The sequence below is a fragment of the Corvus moneduloides genome, chromosome 14 (genome assembly GCF_009650955.1).
Source record: "Corvus moneduloides isolate bCorMon1 chromosome 14, bCorMon1.pri, whole genome shotgun sequence".
Taxonomy (NCBI): Eukaryota; Metazoa; Chordata; class Aves; order Passeriformes; family Corvidae; genus Corvus; species Corvus moneduloides.
Window position 1 is genome coordinate 11058895 of NC_045489.1, and position 24243 is coordinate 11083137.

Sequence of the window (24243 nt, forward strand, 5' to 3'; positions counted from 1 at the left end):
GCAGCCAGTGGCCAGCGTAGCACTTAGGCTTTAGGTCATTGTGACCATCTCAGAGTAAGTATCTGGCAAGTGCATAACTTTGTGATGGTGGAAAGACTTTTAGAGATCTGCTATCAACACAGATTTACCAGAAATCTTCTCCTTTACTGATGGGATATTCAGCAGACCTGAGGCACTCAGATCACAGACAATGCTCAAAAAGAATCATCAGAGTAACTCAGCTCCTCACCTTAACTCTCACCAGAAACTACAAAGCTCTAATAAAATTTTAAAGTAGCTTAAGAGAGTATCAAGGGTACTACTAGCCATCTTCCTTTGAAGTGACATGAATGGAAGGCAGACAGCAAACGGAGACAGGTTGGAGCAGAGGAAGGTGGTTTTGATCCCCCTGTGCCAGTTTCAGTGAATGATCAGTGAATGAGTTATTTCAGCACAAGTGAGAGAAAGGCTTCAGCAAGACTGCACTGACCAAGTCCCCTTTCTGCACATTCCAACTAATTGTTAAAAATGCTGAAAATTAGGAAGAAGTATTTGCAAGGGAGCAGGTATCACGGAGAGGTCTAAGCACCTAGAAGCAAAGTCCCTTAAAGGAAGGGGTGATGCACAGGCAGCCCCCAGCAACACCTTGTGTGTGTAGTGAGAACAAGAATAGAACAGTACTTGTGCACAACAGCACAAGGAGCAGTAGCTGCTGTCACTGTGCTGCCATCCCAGAAGCAAGGAACACAGGAAAAACACCCTGCCCTGGGGCTCAAGGAGATGTGCCCAGCAGGAGGCTCTTGCCCTCCATGTCCAATTCAAGCTTTACAAATCCCAGTCTGCAAGCTTCCAGTCCCCAGGTCAGCTGGCACAGCAAGCAGATACACACATTCTGCCAGCTAACCTCTTCAGGTCTTGGGTATCAACCCCACAAATGCTGTCCATCCTGAAAGTACATCTGATACCCCTCCCAAGCATCCAGCTAAAAAGACTGTCTAATGAAGCCAAAATTTGGAATTTTTATCCATTGAATTCTTTGCGGGATGTCTAACACCTGCAGAATACTGCACCTAATTTTATAATTTTTTTTCTCTTTAAATAACTGAAACTGGAACCAGTTTTGGCAGTCAGTAGCATATCCCCAGCTCAAAGAAGGGCAAAATCAGATCAGGGAGCCCAGGGCTCTTACTGAAGAGAATCAGAATCCTACAGAGCAATGACTGCTGGCCAGACTACCAGACTATGAAGCATTTTAAAACTACTTCTTAGGTGAGGTTTTCAAGAGACACTGGGTTATGTCCTAACAATAAAACTGGAAACCCAGCTTTGTTCTGTGATTTTGAAAATCTAATCCATGAATTGATTTTTCACTGTTAAAATATTCCATTTTCCCCATAAATTTACTAATAGCTTTTTAGTGTGCAATCACCTTTTCTACTGGAAAAAACTCTCAAGTCAGACTTCAAGATGCCCCCTAATAGAACTTGGGGCAGCTAAACAGTTTGACTTATTTTTGATTAGGGGTGCTGGTATGTGCATTTCTTTTTCCTTTTTTACCACATCATGCAAAAATTTACACAAGGGGCATGAATTTAATAAATTAACATCTACTATGAAAACAGCGTATTTTTTAATTTAGATTGAACCACTAAGTAACATTTATACCAATGAATTCACCCTTCACATTAATCTTGGAAGAAGAAGGAGAAAGCATGAGCATGTGCACAAGCTCTTCAGTGCTTCCACTCACATCCAATTACATCCTGCTGTCAATCTGACATCAGTGAGAACACATGGAAGACAACCTGGCACGTCCGTTCCATTTGATCAGCCGACTGGGACACAGCTTGTCAATTAAACAGCCCCTCTTCCCCCAAAATCCTTTGAGGGGTTTGTCATCAAATGTTCCATCTGATCAAGAGATGGGAGATTTAACTGCCTTCACATAATTCTGACCACTTTTGCTCCCTACTTTCCTCAGGTGTTCAGTTTACCAAAGAAATTTCAGTAACAGCAGTTCAAACTTAAAGGTCAGCTCTGCTGCAGTTTAACATTAAAACAATTGAATGGAAATCATTGGGTTTGCATATCATATTTTTACACATACAATCACAGTAACTTTTTTCAACTGTTTAATTAACTTTCTTAGGAGACCTTTATTAGATTTTCTGATAGTTCCAGACATTAGTTCTTCTACTCTGTGTTTCTAAATGTAATTATAGAAGTTATAAAGACTGCTACATTCTGTATCAGCAACTCCAAAACATAAAAATTTTGGGGTTTATGCATCAAAGAAACTCAGCTGAAAGTGGTGACACCATTCCAGCTGTGCCTCCCCATAAAATAATTTTGGTAATCTTACATCACTATCACACAACTAATTAAGTTAAATAAATACTTCTTAAAACATCCTAAAATGCACATCATGATTACCAAGGAGAGATGAAAATCTGAGATATTTTTGTCAGCATAATAAAGTTTCTAAGCATACAATACGGTGCGGGTATCTGCAAGATTTTCTATCTCGAGACTTGATATAGAGCTCCCAAAGAGAGAAGTGCCATCATCATTCCTGTGCTGCTCCAAAACTAAGTATGAGGCAAATTCCAAAGCTGACCAAATCAAAAGACCTCTGTACATTGTCATGAAGTTTAAACAAGTGTGAGATCCCATGATCTGGCATCAAAACTTATCCAAACTTTGGGAACACAGTCAGGACATGATGAAACAACTCCATTATCTTTAGGAGGGAGCACTTGGCTACAATTTGTACAGCTCTAGACCTCTTTAATTTCCTCGCCCTTTCTTAATGAGAGCTGTAATTGTTTTAATATACTAAATCGCTTCTTTAGACACGTGACACTCATTTTAGCAGCTATTCTAGTCTCTGATTTTGAAACCTCCAGTGTGAGACTTAACCACATTGTGTTTTAATCTTTCACAAAGACACAGCCATATAATTGATACCTGGGAAAGGACAAGTCACTGACTGATGCTGAAATGTGATTTCTCACTGTTGACAATTAGCAGGCAGGCACCTGCTCTTTCTAAGGCAAATCACAGGTAGTGTTGACTATCCAAAAGTAGAACCAAATCCCCTCCATCATCAAATAAATGGATACATATGTACTGCTAATGTGTAGAAAGGTGGTTGGGAGGCTGACTACCTAACATGAGAGAGCTCAAAATTGTTACCAACTTTATTAGATAAATCCTGAAAAAGGAAATCAGAAAATGAAATAATTTGTTTGAATCTTAACAAACTGAAAGACACTGGAGGAATTACCCACAGTATTACACTGCCCATAAAAACTGCTTCTGAAGCTTTTCAGCATCAGCCTTTCAGACATTTTATTTGTGGAACACGAGCTGCACACTGGTGACTTTCTTCATAGCTAACATACCTTGGGTTCGATAGCCATGGGCAACTGAGAGCCTATGAGCTCTTCATAATTCTTGGCTCTGCAAAGGTGCTCGATCAACGAGGATCAGGAAGAGTCAAAGTTTAGAGCAGCTGAGACTAACCCAAAGAAAATAAATCAAACCCAAATGGCACTAACATATTAACCTACAGTGCCTCTGTAACCTCTGCCATGCCCTAAAGGAAAGCTTGCTATAGGCTGATAAGCAGAGCTCACACTCTGTATTGCCAGAAATAATTTGTGCCTCGTTATTAAAAAATTCACACAGTTGGAGGTGAACTAACTGAGGCAGTGGAGACAGTAACACAGAAGGCACTTAAAATGTAATTAAGCCATGATCAGAAAGGGGACACATAAGGGAGAAAGCATTGAAAACAGAGATTCCAGAGAAAATACCAGATTCAAGCAAAAATGAGAGCAATTGTGTATTAAACCATGTTCAACAAAAGAATGTACTGCTATGTACTACTAAAAGAATCTGTGCAGAATTCAAACACTAAGGCCACAGATAACCAGGAAAAACCACTATACATTTGGTTTAGATAACCTTCATGGACTTCAATGCACACCAAGGTGACAGGTGTTTTGAGAGAAAGAAGGCCCTACCCTCACCTGAGCGATTCTCAGTCATGCTGGAGATCTAAGAACAGGAATGCTGTAGGAGCATTCAGTGTCTCAATTCCTTTGGTTTTATTCTGTAAAAACATTTTAGCCCTACCGTTGGCTGTTCTGGAAGGACTGCAGCAGCAATTGTTTCATCTACTGAAAAGCCCAGCTCACACTGTATTAATGCACTCACTATATCAAGGAGGGGGAAGAAAACCCAAAACTAAAAGACTTAAAACATGTAACTATATGTAGTATGTAACTATAGTATGTAACTATAAACTTCACAATCTTAACATATACAGGATATTCTCCTTGCAATAAACACTGCATTCTAGAGATACTTAGTGACAGTCTACAGAACTATTTTTCTCAGTTTAAGTATTTTACAGAAAAAAAAATGTATCAGAAAAAACCCCAAGCAAATATCCAGTTATGCAAGGATTTGTTTCAGATTAAAAAAAATAGGAAGCTTTGTAAAAGGGTTTCTTCTAGCAGACAGTTCTACGTGTTAACCAGACCTTAAAACCATTTTCCATTGTTTTTTCCTATTAAATTTGTTTCATGCAAATATGCTGAGTGCAGAGTCTTCACAAAAACCAGTTCCCTATAGAACGTACAAGTCACATGTGGATTTCGCCTTTTTTCACATTTTCTCCATTTAGTATTGTCTCATTTCCCTACCAGCTGCTTCACCATTTCCTGAGCTGCACCATCTCGTGCTGTGTCCAATATTAGACACAGCAGTGACAGAGCAAATGGGAAATAAACAGCACAGCTGATCAGGACAACTGGCAAAGCATGCAAGCAGCACATCCAGAAGTGACTATGAGTGAATAACCCCCAAAACATTTGGTTGTAGGAGCTTAAACCACTGATTTTTAAAAACAAAGCAAGATCCTCACTGCCTTGACTCTAATCAGACAGAGCTCTGAGAAACCAGTCTGAGCCTTACTCCAGAGAGCACACGAACTGAGCACTGAATTAGGAGCAGACATTTTTCAGTGCTGGAACTCTCAGTGGAGGGAGAAGGAGGGAAGGATGGGCTTGAACTCAGGGGGTCTGAACCCTGAGTTCATTATTATGAGGATAATTCAAACCCAAGCAGGATGAACAGTGATCTGCTGTGTAGCAATGGAGAAGTGAACACAGGACGAAGAACTATTTTTAACAGGCTAATAAAAAGTATTTATTTGAACTACCTTGTCAACAACATACTCATTCAGAAGAGTATGTACACCCCTCACTGCTGTCCCCTTCCCACATCTCCCTTCTTTTCTTCAATTCAAAATGACGGATCAGTGGACAGACAACTAAACATTGAGTGAGAAGCAGCCTGTTGATGCTCTGCTACTGAAAAACTGAAGTGACACTGGCCAGCAAATGTAACAAGTCAGTATTTTCCTGTTTAATACACTTGTCTTCTTGCTTAGACTAGCTTGCTGAAATTATAATGGACAGATTTGTTGAACATGTTTTGAGGCTAATTTAAAAAAATAATGATACAAACATTGTAAAATTGTGCTGAACGTTGTCAAAGACATCAAGTTTGTAAACGCCTCATTTGCAAACAATCTGCTAACGAACGCTAACCAGTTCAGATACTGATCTCTTACCACTATAACTGTAGCTATTTAGCAGTTTTATTCATTTTAATAATAACAGTAACACTTAGAGAATCAAAAGAAAACAGTATTTCTTTTTTATCATTTAGTAGGACTTATTGGCCATTAAAATATATTTTATGCATATAATTCTTCCAAAAAGATCATAAAATTAAACTGAAGTATAGGTACTTGCTAGCAACATTATTCCACTCAGTTGAGATAAAGCCATTACTACATCCAATTTAAGGACTGAGACTTCTTTTAGTAACTACAATCTTGGAGAAAAACTTTAAAATACTGAAATATAATGTCTGAACACTTACGTGATCACATTAGGTATCTAAGTTTGGGCACCAAATTACAGCAAACAAGCTCCTTGTTTGTGGCCACTGTGCTGTTAGCTCAAGTGAGGGATTTAGGGTACATGGAAAGATGAATGGCAGGTGCCTCTTTATTTTCCTAAAGCACTGTATGAAGGAAGAGCTTTCTAACCATGATGATGGTCATTTGACCCAAATCTGATAGCACAGATGATGGAGCATTATTAAGGCATGGAGGAATCATAAGCTCTGTGCTGCCAGAACAGTGACAGCAATGATGGGTTGTGGGAGAAGTTCGGTTTGTGTGAGTGGAGCTGTTCGGTGATGATGATAATTACCTGTGAAATGAATATTCATCACACGGGTGAATTCAAGGCTGAATAATATTTCACCGGAGAGTTGGGATAATGTTAGGGAGAAGTTGGTCAAAGCTGACACAGCTCACTTTGCACCATGGTCTAGTGCAGCTGTTACGACACACAGATGGCTGCCAGGAATTCATGAACTGGAGATGCAGCCTGCAGCAGGCAGAGCTGTCCCCTGTGATACTTTGTAAATACAAGCTGAAAATTAGCTAAATAGCTTTTTTATTCCTGAATGTATGTCCACCCCTACTCCAAGAAATACATTACTGCTATTATTTCTGCAAGGAGTAAATAGCATTGAGGTACCCAATGTCAGCCCTTCCTTTCTCCACAATTCCAAAATCGCTGTCAGAGAACACCTCCCTTCTTTAGAGTAATAAATTTTTTCAGAGGCAACCATTTCTAAAGGTACGGTCTGTCTCTGCCAACTCCTTTGTGATTGGCACAAACCTCCAGCCAGCTGAACACCTGGCAACTGCCCCAAAAGCACAACAGCCTCCACAGTGGGACTGAAGTAGGACAGTTTCACTTTATTTGTTGATTTTTAATTTCTTTCTTCTTTTTTTTATTGATGTTATCAGACTGGGGGGAAAACAAACCAACGAACTAACCAACCCACCAACCCAAATCCCAAAAAACCCCAAAGAAAATGTGTGCCAGAAGTCCTCAAATGCTACCAATGAAATGGTACAAGTGTGAAGAGGAGCTGAGAGGTACTTTAAAAACATGTACGAGTGGAATCTTCAATAGTCTGATCCAGCAGCTAGGGCATAAAGATGGACAAATGATTCAGTAAGAAAGGCTTTTTCTTTTAATTGTCTGAAAGCAGATTAGTTTCCTAAGCATACAATAAAAATAAACTATTAGCATCCATCCCTGAACACTGAAACTCTACAGATCAATAGCCAACAATTCAACAATTAACTGCAAACTTTTAAGTAATTGCTGCTACAGTATCAGCTTAAACTCACACCTATAGGCATAATTCTCACTATTACCAAGAAGAATCATATGCCTAGAACCAACAGCTCAATTAATTCTTTGAGAATCTGTAGGCAAACCAAACCAATTAAATAAATCCTACAAATATTTCCTTTCCAGAGCCACTAATTACACACTTCTGACAAAACACTACTCAAGGTTATGTATTGACACATGCTACAATACATAATTTGTAATGTACTCATTTGTTGTTAAAGAAGAAATATTATTTTGTGATTTACAGTAGTATGACTAGTGAAGGCAAAAGACTATTTTCATACAAAACCAGTACTAAAAGCAGGCACATGGTTTTTCATATTTTAATCCATAAACAGACATACAAAATTAACTTTGTCCTGTATCTTCCCAGCAGAATTCTACAGAAAAGAAAGTCTTAATCCAAAGGCCACAGCAAAATACAAAACTGTGTGTCAGACAGTTTCTCCTATAACTAAAACCACAAACCTATAGAAATCAATGGATTAGTTTATTAAGGAATTGAGTAATTAGGAACTTAATTTTTAAAATAAATTTAAAAATCCCAAAATATCTGAGAAAATTCCTCAAGCTAAGTTTAAATGTTGAGGAAGCAATGCAAACCATCATCAGTGTATCAGAACACCACCTTGGCATAAAGCACTCTTGAATAAAGTTGAAGTTACTATGTTCAGTTTTAGCTTTACCTGCAGAAATAGTGTAAAGCTGCAAGTTCTGCCTATGCTAACTGGGCAGGTGAAGGGCACAGTGTGCCCTTCATCACAGACAGGAGTACAGGGTGTTCTGACATTAAATACGCTGTGCTCAATGACATCATGCAAATAGATATTCCAGTCAATTTATTACTCTTTTGTTTATTTTACATTTTTCACTAGAACTCACTAAGTATCACTAAATACAGAACTGGCTCAGAAAATTTGGATACACAGGAGCAGAAATTAAATATATTTAAAGCAACCAAGATATTCTTTACGTGGTTGCAGTAACAATGGGAGAAGGAATGCTGTTCATGCAGGTGGAAACTGCGTTTCCATCACTATTTTTACAATAGGTAACAGATACGATGGTCATCCAAGATATGCTCACATAAATAAAGGTTTACCCAGTAAGAACAGGCAGTTATTTTCTTTTTTCCCTTTCTCAGTTGAAATGAAAGGATTTTTTCATACCATGCCCTTGTCTTCAAGAATTCTGTATGTCCTTCCAGAGAGTGTAAAAGACAATGAACTTCCTAATCTGTCCCCAAGTACAAAATGAGGAAAGGAACATCAGCAAGAGGAAATTACTGACACATTTTGCAAGCAGCAGAGGTGAATACCTCTGGGGACAACTATTAGTCAACATTTCTAGCACTTATCTATTTAAACTATTAGTAATTGACTCCAATTACAAATAACAACCCCAAATCTGTTCAAAGTTCACAAGCATGTGCACACACACTTCTGATTTCTGCCTTTCCTTTAATGTTCTGCATCTACATATACACAAAGAAATCTCACAAAACATTTTCTGATTATTTTTCTGGACTAAGCAGTGTAAGGTACAAGACTGCACCTTTAAGTAATGCAGGTAGAACTTGTACTATGTCAGCACTACAAACATACCTAGTAATAACACTAGTAGTGACAAATAATAGTAGCAACAAATATGAAAACTCTAACAGAAATAATGGAAGGAAAACATTAGTGAGAAATTTTAAAAATAATTCCTGTCTCTACCTGAATAGAATAATTAATTTTGTTATTTAGTTTCTTTGCAAAGAAATATCAACAATGTTACCAACAATATATTTTGTGCTCAGAAAGTGCCAACAGCAGGAGGTCCAGATTCCTCCCCCTTCCCAGGTATGCAGGAGGGGTGTTTCTGGCACTTCAGTCTCAGACTGATTTCACTTCCAGAGGCCATGGGCAGCATAACCTGATGCTGATCTCTAGAACTAATAACAGTCTCCTTGACAGCCCTCCATTGTCTGTAAAGCAAAGGGAACAGTCCTGGCTCACAGGATTGGGCTTTCCTTAGCACTTCAAAAATCAAGCATGGAGCTAAGCACCTCACATTGATTAAGTCAGTGGCAACACTGAATCCAGCTCATCAGACACTACTGCTTTCAGTTACGAGAGAGAAAGACAAGGATTTCTGTAATAGCCAATTTCTGAGTACAGTACTCTGACAGTCCAGTTGCTTATGTTCTTCCTTACAGATGCTCATCAATTCCAGGACATTAGTACTGAATAAAGCAAAGGGTTTTTACAAAACTTATCATTTACATCTGATTAGTCACAGTGCTAATATTATAATTTGAATTTGCTAGCTTCCTAATGTTCTCTTGGTGACTTTCACAGCAACTGTTTATATTTTGGTATGTGACTTTCCTAGGTCCTCAGACTGTTTTTCCTGGGGTTACAGCTGGAAGTGACTTTATCAACATTACTCAGTATTCACATGTTTTGTTATATAACCGGTGCTTGGGGGGAGGGGCAGTGAAAGAATTGTTCTGCTGGTGTTAAATATTTACCTTATTCCTTCCATGCTGTTTTAGCCATCTGAGCTAAAGATACTTCATCCAGTTGCAAAGCCTTCCTAAAGAGTGACAGCAGGAAACTGATTTTAAACAGCTTCCAATAAAACTGAAACTTTGAAAAGGGAACCTTAGATTTTAAATCACATTCACAATTTATTTCACATGAAGACCTAAGTTCAGAAGAATTTGAGTCTCACTCTCCAAAGAAAAACTAATTCAAGCTCTATATTGGTTAGGATATACCCACCCTACTGTTTATCCAGATATGCAGCAAGGTCATCAACTCACTGAGCTACTTCTTGACAGTTCTTTATTTTGAGAAGTACAAAACCTTCTGACAGATCCATAAATGAGAAACCCGGGGAAGAAATGTTTTTTTGTTTCAGCATCTGCTCTACAAATGAAGATAAGAAAACCAGATTTCTAGTTCCAGAAAACGACAGCTCTTCTTTGTTTCAGAGAGTGACATGAAAGACACAGCAAGAGAATGTACATTAAACCAGCCTGTAGGACAGGGGCAGAGCCTTGTGCTGGTTCCCCTGCTCTGACACCCACTTCCTCACTCTGCCTTGATGCTTGTTCCTATCTTGATTTAACTCTTGACATCTTCTTGGACACTCTTAAATGTTATTGGAAGAGGTTCTGTTAATATAGCAAGAACATTTAACAGATACAGTTCCAGGTTTTGACAAACAGAATTCCAAAACGTTAACTCAAAAGTTTAGGCTTCTCCTACAGATATTTCATTAATATTTGGCACAGGTTACTGCAAAGGTTGCTATATCTCATAGAATCATAAAATGGTTTGTGCTGGAAGGGACCTTGAAGAGCATACAGTTCCAATCTCCCCCTGCCATGGGCTGGGATGACACTCACTACATCAGGTGGCTTAGGGCTCCATCCAACCTGGCACTGAACACTTCCATGGATGAGTCCTCCACAAATACCTTGGTTTCTCTTACACTGGCTGCGTTACCCTGCCCTTTTGATTTTTACTTCTATGATTTCTGGCATTTGACACCATGGAAAACTGGTGATTCAGACAAGAGAATGGAAATCAGCATAGCTTGTATCTGTGCACTGACAAATGGATTGTTAAGCTTGTGTAACATTTGGAGAATGCTTTTTTTATTCTTTAGATGAGATTTGTTAGCAGGGGATTGGAATGCACTGTGATCCTTCGCTAATTTATTTCCTCTCTCTGTAGGATTTTTTTCTCACTTTCCCCTCTCTCTCAGATATTCACTTTTTAAATCAGAAGAATTACTTACGAGAACGAAACTATTTTTAATGTTATGAGGCATTTTTTTCACTGAGATGATGGCAGCTGAGACAGGATTGGAAGCAGCATTACAGGAATGGTGACAGCAGGTTACAAGCTTTTGTAACACGTTTGTGGTCTAGGAAGGGAGCACTCACTTCAGCCTCATGGAGAAAAAAGTGTCTTTGCATATTCACTTTGCTCACGTATTTTGATTTGATGAAGTGAAGGAAAAGTATTCCCCCCATGAGATTTCAAATAAAGGCATAAACATACAGTTTTCTCACCCCAGTTATTCCAGGGAGAGATATTTCCAATTACTTGGCAAATCAAGAAAGAATATCTGGAGGGGGTCTGAACCTAAGTGCTCCTTTTCCTTTCCTTAGAGTTTGCAGATACTCCCCACAGAGCAGAAGGCTGCAGTCCAGGAAGCCACAGAGAACTGCTCATGGCACTGTTTTTCTCCGGGAGACGGTAACACCACCATGATTAGAACACAGCCAGCCAAACAAAGCACAGCACACCAGGAATCCCTATTTGTGCAAAGGAACATAGGAGGAGACAATGCACTAAAGCTTAGGAGTGTGGAGTCTTTTACTTTGCCTTGTATGTAAGGTTTTTTTGGACAACATGAAGCTCATAAATACTCAGAGCAGATGGTGTAACATACAGCAGCAGGAGATGGAGCTTATTAGCTGTCACTTCCTTCCGCTAGTCCACAGCCCAGAAATCTGAAGGACCTCTAAATCACCCTCTACTGAGCTGAGTCCCTTTCAGGAGACAGTACAAGGGATAAACTGTGTGCTCTTACACAGACATCACTTCATTATGCTTCAAGTCTCTGCTCTAAAGCTCACAGGTACAGAACATGCTTAAGTTCTCAGAAGATATTCTAAAATTAGTAAAACAAATAAACAACATTAAAACCTAAGCATCTGGCATTTTTAAAAGAAAAAAAAAGAGAAAGATGATCCTAATAATACAAAATAGCTCAACTGTTTTTATACTAACCCTACCTAGTAATAGCATGTTACCAATTGTCTTCTATTTTTTTTTAAATTTTCTTCCTTAAATCACAGAATTCCAAGCAAAATGCTTGCAAAAATAATTGGTTTCATTTCTAATCAGCCTGTTCCTAACTTCCTCTTATAGTACTCAAGAATGCTTCATTCCAATGTCCTACAATTACCTTCCACAACAGCTCAATGCACAGCTTTGAACAAATGATGCAGCTTAAAGGTTAAAAAAAAAAAATCCTTTCCTTCATTAACCAACAAATCTCATCATAAAGAAAACACAGGGAACAAGAGAAGTAACTGCCCAGCCAAAGAGTTCCAAACTACCATATTTCGAAAAGGCAGCATAGCAGTAGTTCACTTAAGAGCATATTTTTTTTCTTTTGACATTCTTATTCTTGTCCTTCTCAAAACTAATGATCTCCCTTCCAGCTACAAACATAAAAAATGCATTTTACCATGTGCTGTTTACATGTCAATAAATACACATTGTAATATATTTTATTTTGATAGAATTTATCACGAGTACTAAATGGCTCCCAGATATGTAACTGGCAGGTAGAGTGACAGTGAACGATCATACCCTGTTCCACTGGCCACCAGGTGACCACTGGTAGTACTGGAGCTCTACCTTCTAAATAACAAGAGATTTGGGGTGCCCCTTCACTAACTGCTTTTTGTGGAAGTTTATGAGCATAGATGCCTAAATTCACCCAGATAAATGCTCCAAATCTCTATTAAAACAATGAAAAATCACTCTACTGGCATTGGTTTCCTCTGGGAGAGCTCACAAGACCACAAACTTGTGGTTTGTTAGATTATTATTCTAGTGTTATACGTAACAGATTAAGGGGAGAATCTAATAAAGGCTTTTTTACCTTTACACATCCTCTAAAAATAAGGTAATTGTAACTAAAAGCACATAAAAGCACTAAAAGCACAGAGCCCAAATTCAACTCTCCATGGCCCTGGTACTGACACAAAGCAGATCTGCTGTCCTGAATGGATTTGCATAATTCTAGAATCGGAGTAGAAAATGGTTATTATGTAAAAAGCTTTTGCTACTTCACAGATGACAAAACACCACCATGACATTTTCCTGACAGGACAATTTCCTACCAGTGCTTGTCAGCATGCCTTTCATTTATGTCTAGAATGATCAGTAAAACTGGTTTTGACTGGTCATGTGATGTTAAGAGTTACATGTGTTTAAACCTTCCTTCCTAGTAAGCTGAAAATTGCTGAACTTTAACGCATAGCAAAACAGACATCCTATTCCTGCACCTCACAAGTAGTTTTCCCTTCTCGGGAACGGAAGTGCTTCAGCAACTGAAACATTTCTACTGCCTCTGTACCCTCACTACTGCTAGGATGTATCAGAGGGCAGAAACGGGAATTGGATGGCAACAGCAGAAAGCTAAAAAAGAAAGGATGAGACAGAAGCGGCCTTAGGCTGCAGGGCTGTCTCACACTGTGACCCAGGCCTCTCTGCAAAGTCAGTGGAGCTCATCTGAGGAAGACTTTGAACATTTAGCTGGATCTGTTTACCTGTTGCTCCTGAAGATAATTTTATATGCACTTTCTAGAAAACATTAATTGTGTCACCAACCTGGAGCTTTTGTCCACAAAAAGGTTTTCCTTACTTCTTAATGGGCTAAAAGCAGAATAGGTCAATTCTTTGTGAGGGACTCTGTCATTTCCTACAATACTAGCAGTGCTGATTTTCTCACATGGATTTACCAGAAATTACTTGCTGTTGGATGCTCCTGTGAGGAGTAACTCCATTTTGCCTTGCACATAATGCAGTTCAATATATTTATCTTGCCAGGAAATGAACATTTGTCTAATCAGAAATTTACTGCCATATGCTCATATTGTTAACAATCAATAAATTCCATCATGCCAATGACTTGATCCCAGATGATTATCCTATCAGGAATTCATTCCTCTAAACTAGCGTTTTCTAACAAATCTATAATTAACCTAAAAGCCAGAAAGCTTTTCTGTACTGCCAATATTTGTAGAATACATCTCCCTTCATATTTGCTTTGGTGGAAACAGAGAAAACTGTGGGAGAAAACAGTTCTAGTTACGTAAACATGTCACAAATAAGCTTGAGATACAATCTATGTATGGTGCATCTATAAGAACTTTTTTTCCCTCACAGCCAGGTCCATCAATGATTTTCCTAGCAAGAGCAACACTTCTGACAACTTCTGCCAATTCTACTCCATCTCTTTCAAGGACAAAACAGTATGTTTACCAATTCTTCCAGGAATTAATTTACTCTGTTTGCCAATATCTCCAAACTATACAATATTAGGTCTGCCAGGAATTTACTTTGTAAGATGATCTTGCCAGGGTGATATTGCAGATTTACGTATCTTCAGACAAGCAGGATTCTGAACCTTCCAGTGATTAAGAGAATGCATTTATAGATATACACATTATGTGCTCAGTACTGACTCTTCAGGAGTCAATGATGCTTTATCCTGAGATTTTTGTACCTGGTCTCATTAAGTTGTTAGGCCAGTAAAATTTAGCTGGGCTTGAAACAGTCTGTGGTGTTATTTGTTAAATAAATTGTCAGATAACTGCAAGTTTCTGATGCAAGTAACACCAGACATGGAATTCAACTGGCACTGGAATGGGCACCAGTACTAAACCTGAAGAACAGCATGTAAAAAAATTGCTTAATCAATAGATCAATTCTGTACTTATTTGCTTTTTTTCCTTTGGTATTTTTTTCTACAGGACCTGCAAAACCAACCAGTTAATACCTTCGAAGTGTAACATTTGAGAATACAATTTCAGGAATCTTAAGGAATAAGAAATACTGACACAATTAAGTATTCTGTATTTGGATACTGTTCTCAATGTTTGCTATTTATATGATCATGTGGCCTTTCAAACTTTGGCACAAAAAATGTTCTGCAAAACACTAACAGCACTATTCAATTCTGAAGGATGAACTCTTGAAATGCTTCCTTTAAGTTCATGTCATGTCAAATTCTGGTTTAATACAGATTGTCCATATGTGTAAACATATACTACCCATGCATTATGATTTTACATAATCTCAGATTTCTATTGAAATTTTTCCTAGAAATAATTCTTCACTATTGACACCAACAATGAAATAGACAAACGGTTCATAACAAAAATCTTGACAGAAATGGCTGAGATCAGTATTTTGTGCAATAAATCACATTTTACTCTGAAGCTATTTACTAAATTCAGATGACTGCCCAGTCTAATTTATATAACCTATCTTGCTTAAGTAGCCAATACAAATTCTTTCAATTTCCATAAACATCTGAACTGCTGATTCTTCTCACAAAACTAACTAGATCAGTACTCACACCCCTACACTTGTCCCTGTTAAAAGTTTCTCTATACTAATGATTTTATTCTGACATCGTTTCTTCTCACATTCCATCATTAGAGCTCCTTGGAATGCCATCTCACAGTCATCACTATCACTCCATGTGGGACTGTTACTGTGAGTCTGTTTCTCATCTATTCTCACACCTTTCCAGGATGAAGTTCATGGGTATTATCCTCACTGTGCACCCTGTTAATTCACCACACACAGGGTACTATTTCAGCTGTAGTTAGAGAGGAATATTATTCCACTGAAGAAGAGCATTATGGCACTAACTGGGGATACAACTTTTGATGCCCCAGCAGCTTTTACAGGTAGAATTATTGTATGCAAGTCTCCAGCATTGGCATGATAAAGCACTCCTTGCAGAACAGTCCCCTTTGAAAAGGGCGCGCTGTGGGGTTTTGGTTTGGCTTTTTAAATTTCTGTTTCTCTTTTCTTTTTTCCGAAGATGTGCCAAACATGAAGAAAAACGTTGTTGAAGATTCTGATGAGTCATTTTAGGAAAGAATGGATTAAAATAAAAAAAAATCCATTTACAGTTTTATGGATTCATCCAGATTCATAGTACAAACCTGAACCTGATTTTTCCTGGTGTTGACTGAGCAACCACCAAGAACCACCAAGAACTCCCAGGTCCCACACTGTGAATCCTTTTGGAAATAGATTGATTGCACTAGAACTGCAATCAAATCTGCCTGAAGTCTGAAATTTTACACTCAGGTTAACAAAATTTTTTGCTCTTTGGATTTTGAGCGCCACCAGTTTTGTATTTCGAACCTGTGCTGCTTGCCAGGCCAAATATTTAGGTTCAATTTGTGGCAGAGAAAAAGCATGATTTAAATGACTAGAAAGACGTCAGGATGAATTCCTGGGAAGCCAAATGGATATACTTAGCAGTGCTATTACTACATCAGTTATTCCAAACTGTATTTGTTACACAAGACAAGAGAAAACTATGATTTCTAGTACAAGTTCAACTCCATCTTTACAAATCAGTGCACATGAATAGGATTTTTAGAAGTTTTAACGTGAAAAACACAATATTAAATAATAACAATACTGACCTACACAATTCAGGAAAGAGGGTGCCTAGAGGTAAGGAAGTATTAAAGAGCTGCCCTGCATATTGGAAAACTACTCTTAGAAGCTTAAGTAATTTTTCTACAAACATGGACATCAAGCCTCATCCTGCAGTTTGAAGTGTAAAAGAATGTCTTTCATCCAAGAAGAAAATCACCGATCTTTGAAAAACAGAAGAGCTGAAAATCCATACAGTATATCATAAAAATTAATTTGAATGGAAAAATCCTGGGGCATATAATTTCAATAAAATCATTATACAACATGAGTGTAAAATACTTGCTGGTCTGCACATGCACGTAACTGATTCCTTACAGATCAGTCCTGAATAACTGAGCTAAATTCATGCCTGACAACTTCTTACAGAAATGCACACTAATGTGGACATTTCTCCAAAATTATTAATGTGATTGCTTTCAGAGGCAATGTTCTGGAAGAATAAATTCAACATGACACAGAGGCTGGTTTTTTATGCCTACAGTAGTGATTGCCACCCTTTTAGATGTGCCCAAGCCAGTGACGCTGCAGCTGACAGGAATATCAATAGCAGCAAAGCACTGCAGACCCGGGGTTCTTCAAGGCCCAGGTCCATGCTGAGGTTTTGCTTCCACAGCCACAGGTACAAACAATGAGGGAGTTGCTCTAAGGAGACCTACAAGAACATTTACACCATCCCCAGGTACAATACAGCCATATCTCAGTTAATTAAACTCTCATAGCACGTTCAAGATAAAATCACAAACAACAAACAATCTGTTTTCTAAACAATCCTATGTTGAAATCTATGTTCATGACTTTTTCTTCCCAAAAATAGTTGTTTTGTAACTCTTTGGAGGAAATATATGCACATAGATTGAGGCAGCCAAGTATTATTACTCCCATGAATTATAGGAACTTTCAGACACCACCAGTATCATGGGCATAACTTGATTCAGCATAGCTGCAGTAAAGAAAACCAAAACGCTGCAATAGCTATGTAGCACAGCTGTTCCAAATTTTACATTAATTTACACATCACAGAGGAGACAAATTTTCCATCTTCAAAAAGCCTATTTTTCATTTCCTTGTAGAAAAATAAAATTATTTTTATATTCAGAAAATTGGAGAAAGCTTTTCTGAGTAAGCAGTGGGGGCTTTGGGGGCAGGGTGTGCGTGATGTAGCTTGTTTGAGGATTTTGGGTTTGTTTTTAAATAAGTTCCATAAGCTTCAGCTGAGAAGTACTGGCCACATTTTAATGTAATTTAACCACTTCCTTGAGGAGTAGGGAGTGACTGGCCCCAGAACCCTGTTGCTGTTAGCCCTTTAAGGGGACAGGACTCTCACTGCTTCTGACACACTGATTCCTACAAATATTCTCCCTGTCCCACCATCCTGCCTGGACTGGTGATAGAGCTGAAGGCAGCAGACAAGCTCTCTGCTCATTGTGTATAAAAGCAGCACGTGGGTTTACAGAGTCTGTCAGGAAATGCTGCAGTAAATTCTGCTCATTCCTTCCATTTCTTTAGTCTTTTTAGCTTCTATCTCTAATCAACCTTTTCCTTACCTTAGTTCAACTATCATCACTGTTCAAATATTTCTCCTAATCACGCAAAAGGCTAAAATAGAAACTTAACTCTTGTTTTTTTTTTCTTACAATACACTAATTAACTTCAGTTTTTAAATTACTTGATTATACGATTAGAAATGTTAAGAGAATAGTTGTATTTGAATTAATTCACAGGCTTTGTAAGCACATGCAGAGATAGCCTGCAGCCTCAATGTTGATTTTATAGCAAAATGCACCCAACATATGCAAAGGTAGTAAATAATTAATCAGTCATAAACATAAGTAAGAAGAGTAGCTCCTACTAAAGAAAATATTTGTCTATAGCTAGCATGTGATGATTTCCAGAAGACCAGGCAGTCCAGACCATCCTGCCAAAAAAAAAAAAATTCCAAAATTTCTGATATTACAGTATGATCAAAACTAGGTAAAAAGTGGGTTGATAGTATAAGTCTTTGAGAACAAAATGTTTGCTCAACTCCTGATATTGTTTCATAGTGCACAATCAGGAAGTAATAATCACAATTAGTAGATAAATTATTTACCTTGCGTGGACTGGTCAATGGCTTTTCTTTTTCTGCTATGACTATTATAGTTAAGTCTTAGCTCTTGGCTATATTCATTCAGAGTTTCTCTTGAGTCATAAGATTGCCTTTGCTTTCCACCATCTTCACTTTCATCTGAGGAACTTGTGTAAGTTAGATCCACTTCATGTTTAACTTTAGACAGTGGCTGGTATGGTTTGCAGTCCATCTGCTCCATCTCTGATTAAATAGGCTCAAAGTCATGAAAACAAGCCACTGGAATGCCTTAAGGAAACAGTCCTGGAAAAAAAAAAAACAACAACAATAATCCATTTCAGACCTAATATATACTTTTAGGTCACAAGGGTCCAATTTTATTTTTTATTTATATAAACCAATTAAATTCCATTAATATCACTATAATCCAGGAAAGAAACTGAACATGTAACATTATACTGTTTCAGCTTTTTAAAATAGAATTAAAATAACAACTACTTGAAGGAAAAAATTAAAACCACATCTTAAGCACTGTCCTATTAGACCAAGCAATAACTGTATCTTATGCATAAAATACATTACAGCAACTTCTATTCAGTATCAAAGCTAAGATGGAACAGTTACTATTTCTCTAAAGGGATGCATATTCATCTTAAGTGAAAACAAGATTTTATGTCTTTTAAAATATGAAGCCTAGAAAGCAGAAAGTTCACTATTTTAAAGTATTCTCCTGTAAATTACATTGCATCTAATCAAGAATAAGAGACTTCAGACATTAGAAAACCACCAAACTTTTTAAAAATAGAAATATACCCCCTTGTTACTCTAGAAGAGCATGCAATGCTTCAGAAAAGGACATTTTCTTTTAGATTCTGAGGACATTTCAACAGGAAGAAGCTTCTACCCTGCAGTACAACCCTTTTTCTTCCCCTCCATTTCCCATCTGCACTCCTGCCCACACGGGGCCTATACAAATCCTCAGTGGAAGCTTCCAAACTGCAGCTTGAGTTTCGTGTATGTACTTGTATGACAATGTTCAAATCCAATATCCTTAAAATCAAGTGCATTGTGGCTGCATGTGCAAGTGGTGCACCTGTCCTGTATCTCTGCCTTCATGAAGCTGTTTTCATCACCGATTTCAAGACAAACTCTGGGATGAAATAACAGGCATTATGGCACAGCTTTTATAGCAGCATGGCTCACAAACAGAGCTCAGTTTGGTTTGGTCATTTTTGTTGTTTTCTTTCTAGATTAGCAGATATTATTAACCTAGAAAAACAAATGTAACAAAAAAAGGTGCCTGTAAACATTATTGCTAGAAAACAAAAAACCCCCATGGAAGCTCAAAGAGATTTTGCTTAGTTAGAAAGCAATTTCTCACAGCTTCTTAATGATTTTAAGGTCAGCAGCAAAGGGAAATAAGTTTAATACTGAGTTTGATATCAGCCCATTTCCCATCTGCAACAAGGACTTTTAACCCCATATACTACCAGCTGCGAGCATAAAAACAGAATCTCCAAGAGCAAAACATAAAAAGTGAAAACACACTGAAGGTAAACATAAAAACCCCACAGAAAGCACTTTCAAGAGAGCTAAAGAGATGATCAACTTCTGAAACTGTCTGAACGTTTGAGACACAGCTGGTGGTACTGCCAAGGTGTTCCAGAACAGCAAAACTTCATCTCCTGCTTGTGTGTCCTCCCAATGCTTTTGAAAGAATCACTTTCGTGAGCAGGAGTGGAAAACACTACACATGATGTGAAGAGGGAAGAAGGCATCTAACATTTCTCTAAAGGGAGAGAAAAACAAAATCCAGACCCTCAGAACCCCTGGAGGGAAGAAGTGAGACAGACCATTACAGCAGAAGTAACACTGTGGAGTGCATGCCTTGCTTTCTTTGCTTTCTCCAGGTTTCAGGAGGTTATCTGGAGAAAGAGGTTAAAGACATGTCTTTGCTTGAAACACTAAATCTCAGGGAGTTATAGCCCTTCAGAAACTAATGGCACCTGGATAAAGAGCTCTAGTATCAAAAAAACCCCAAACAAACCCAAACAAAAACCAACTCATACCTCCTACTCAACAAAGCAGGCTTGAAAGCACCTAAGTCAACAAAAAACCTCTTCGAGAGAGACAGAACCAAAAAGATGAACCAAGGAGCTGCCAGAGAGCAAAGCCAGCTGACAGTGTGTCATGGGGCTGCAGCCCTGAACAGGGACTGCGCTTTGGGTTGATTGCACTGCATCCAGTTGGTAGTAAGATGCTTCTGTAGACAAGTTACTACTAAGTAATACTTGCTTCTCCAAAGCTATTTGCTTAAATAATTTACTGTTATTTGCCAAGACTGCCTATTATTGTCTCAGTTCAGTATTTATTCTGTGAGTTGCTTTAATAGAGACAGAAGAACGCAAAGGGGCCGTGACTTACAAGCACAGAGCTGGCTTAAAAGATGAACTGACGACTCTGTAGAAATGGTTACTGACAGGAAAAAGCCTTCCAATATATTCTGTCTGACAGACTAAATGGAGACAAAGCTACAGAAGCCAGAGGAAAACAAGGAGAAATTAAGGGCCTCTATTAAGAAGATGCAGTAGAGAAGAAATAAATTTTGCACCAAGGCAACAAGTGCAAGCAGCCTCGGATACAGGCAGTGCATCCTGCTTTCAAAAGTGTAAACCCATGAATCTGACAAATTTAGCTCATTACTGAAATGAGCAAATACCCCCCCCCTCACCCCCTAAAAACCAAAACACAGAAGTTCCCCATAAAAGATGCTGTGCATCTATTTTGTGGGAGGTTTCAAGTGATTTTTTTTTTTAAACAAGTAATAAAAAATTATTAGGATACACAGAAACCCATAAAACTTAAGTTGCAGTAAACAACTACTTAAGGAAGATTTATTTATATTCTTTCAAAAAAAGGTTTAATAACTAAACTCTTTAGTTTGTGAGGACTGTTTGTAGCAGGAATACATTTAATGATGTTAACCAAGGCAGCAGACAGATGAAATAATGTAAGCAATTAATATTAATTACATATTCCATGTCTTCTCTTTCACTGTGGTACTTTCACTGTGCTGCCCTCTCATGTGAAGGATGTGCATTTTTTCAATTCTAAATTAATGAAATATGTACTTTAAAACTATGATTTTATTATTCCTTGTTATATAAGGACAAGGATGATTTAAAAATATGACAACATGAATATCACAACATTCCACTGCACCTGCTCAGGGATGCTACTGTTGCCATTGCCACAGGTGCCCACATTTGCAGCAGCAGGGGTGCAAAGCCCTGGCACATGTGTGTGAAGCCACAGCTCAACTTTTCCCACTGTAGTTCTGACCACCAAGCCACGTCAGCACCAGGTCGGAATCCCCATCATCTTCAGTGCGCTCAGCACAGACCAGGAAGACCCAGCATGTAGTTTTATACCCTTTGTGGTAGAGGGATGTGGACACAGACGTAATGCAGACACATCCCAACTCACCTGTCTAACTCTTCCCTCCCCGCACCAAATCCATTTTACCACAGCCGTCGAAAACTCAGCAGTGCTAAAGGCTCACACAAGGACTAAAGATACAGCACCAGAGCCTGGAATGTCACAGGAAACCTCAGCTTCCTTTCACACAGGGACCAAACTTGTGCTTCCTTTATTTTTGCTTAGGGCATTAGTGTCTCACAAACCCACACCCACCTGGGTCTGACATGAGAGCAGGTGGTAAGTAATTTCCAAGAACTGGAAAAATACTACATAAAATTTTTCATCAAAAAATGCTTTTATGCACCAGAAACACATGATTTAAAACAGATCAAATCTTCAAGCTTTTCTACAGTAAGAGATTCAGTTAAATTTAACAAATGATGGTATGGTACAATAACTTGAATTTAAACACTGGCAGTCAAATACTTTATTTCATATTTTGCTTGGAAAAATACAACACAGTAAGCAACTCAAAATGCTGAGATAGGGCAGGAGTATAAAGCATATTGCCTTGATGTTTACACAGGTTTCTTCAAATAACTGGCCCTCAAGTACCTAAACAAAACACCCAGCCAATCAATATCAAGCTGACCTTGTCAGCAAAATGATGAAGTCTCATAAAAGCTTACAGTTCCTGTAAGTGACCTTTCTATAAGTGTCTTAATGTTCTCCTCCTCACAAGTAGCACTATTTTGCCCTTTCCATCACTGTTCTGTTATTGAAAGGTTTCAAAGAATATATAATAAAAAAATTATAGAAAAATATTGTGCGCTGATTATACACATAAACATATAAATATATAAAATATATATTTAGGCACTGAACAGCAGGTAATTCTGAACCATATTTTAAAACAGATATCATATGCATCTTACAGTCGACTTTGTAGAAGAATGAACGACTATTAACTTAAATTTACAATAAAATACTTTTGCAAATGCAAAAAAGTAAAAAAGTTCTATTGGATAGGAAAATACCACCCTTGAAGTAATACAGACATATGTGGGATTTTTATGTATGATTTATGCAACCTTCTATGTGCACACTGTACATGTTGTTACAAACTATTTTCATCTTTCACTTACATCAAGATCCTCTCCCCTCAGCCACTCCACTTCTCTCTTCTGCTCAGATCAGCCTTCTTGCTCAGGAGCTCAGTGAGGTCAAGGTAACTGGTCATGAGAAAGGCTGTGCTGAGGCTGTTTGCAGCGCCCATCAACAGGTATTTCATAACAAAACTCACTGTATGCACTTACACTGCCCAGAGGCTCCGTGTGCCGGCACAAGCGGCTGCAGCCGCCCTGACTCCGGAGGAGACTCTGGAACCCACAGCTCGGTGCCCAGCCACCAATGCCTAACAACCAACTCCTGGTTAGGGTGAGAACCCATAACCCCCTGGTTTAGTGATTTGTGTATTTTAAGATGATTGCTTCCGGTTTTATGTATGAAGTCCTGAATATTCATGTCCCTTAGTTAACGATGTATTAGTTCCAGAAAGTTCTGTTCTCCTCGACATCCCATTGGTTACTTCCCTTGTTCCCACCTATGTGTTGTTCCTGTTGCTTCCTTTGGCTTCAGCCCTGCCTCCTTCCCTTTGTCCCATTGGCTGTATCCCTTATCCCCGCCTTTCCATCCCTCAGTATAAAATCCCTGAATGCGCCGATATTTTTGTCTCTTCATCGCTGGTCCCTGCATGTGAATAAACCTTAGTGTGGAACCCAGAGGAGGAGTCCCCTCTCTCCTTCTTTGCCTCCGGGCCTCACAGCTAGCCCAGGAGCAGCTCCCTCGGGTGAGGAGCTCACTCTCTGCCCTTTTTGGGTGAAGCTGCCGTGAACCAGAGGGTGCAGCCAGACCTCCGGGCTTCTGCAGTGTTTTTCCTGGCCATCACGCCCTCAGCTCTGCACTCAAACACAGCGGTGCCACAGAGATCACGTTACTTTAATAGTGCTTTTTACAAATTCTTAACAGGCTGCTCTGATAGGGTGCCCATTTAATGAACAAATTTCCTCAGTGATTACCCACCATCAGCCCCATCAAATCACCAGTGGCACACCCAGTCGGTTTCCAGTAAGTCCAGAATTATTTAGAGAGGTCAGGTTATGATTGCTAATGAGTATCATGTAGCTGAACAGGGTCCTCCAGAAGCATACAAGAT

General features: G+C 38.6%; 1 protein-coding gene across 8 annotated transcripts in view; it reads right to left on the bottom strand.

Moving 5' to 3' along the window:
- TENM1 (teneurin transmembrane protein 1) overlaps nucleotides 1-24243 on the bottom strand; it is an 829655-nt gene that overhangs the window by 219963 nt on the left and 585449 nt on the right. For 7 of the 8 annotated variants that reach the window (XM_032123523.1, XM_032123524.1, XM_032123529.1 and 4 more), the window contains one exon: nucleotides 18633-18911. In XM_032123523.1, the coding sequence (XP_031979414.1) occupies nucleotides 18633-18849 (217 nt within the window). In that variant the 5' untranslated portion in view covers nucleotides 18850-18911. Of the gene's footprint in view, nucleotides 1-18632; nucleotides 18912-23173; nucleotides 23376-24243 lie in introns of those variants that run through there. The other variant, XM_032123525.1, reaches the window with a different exon arrangement.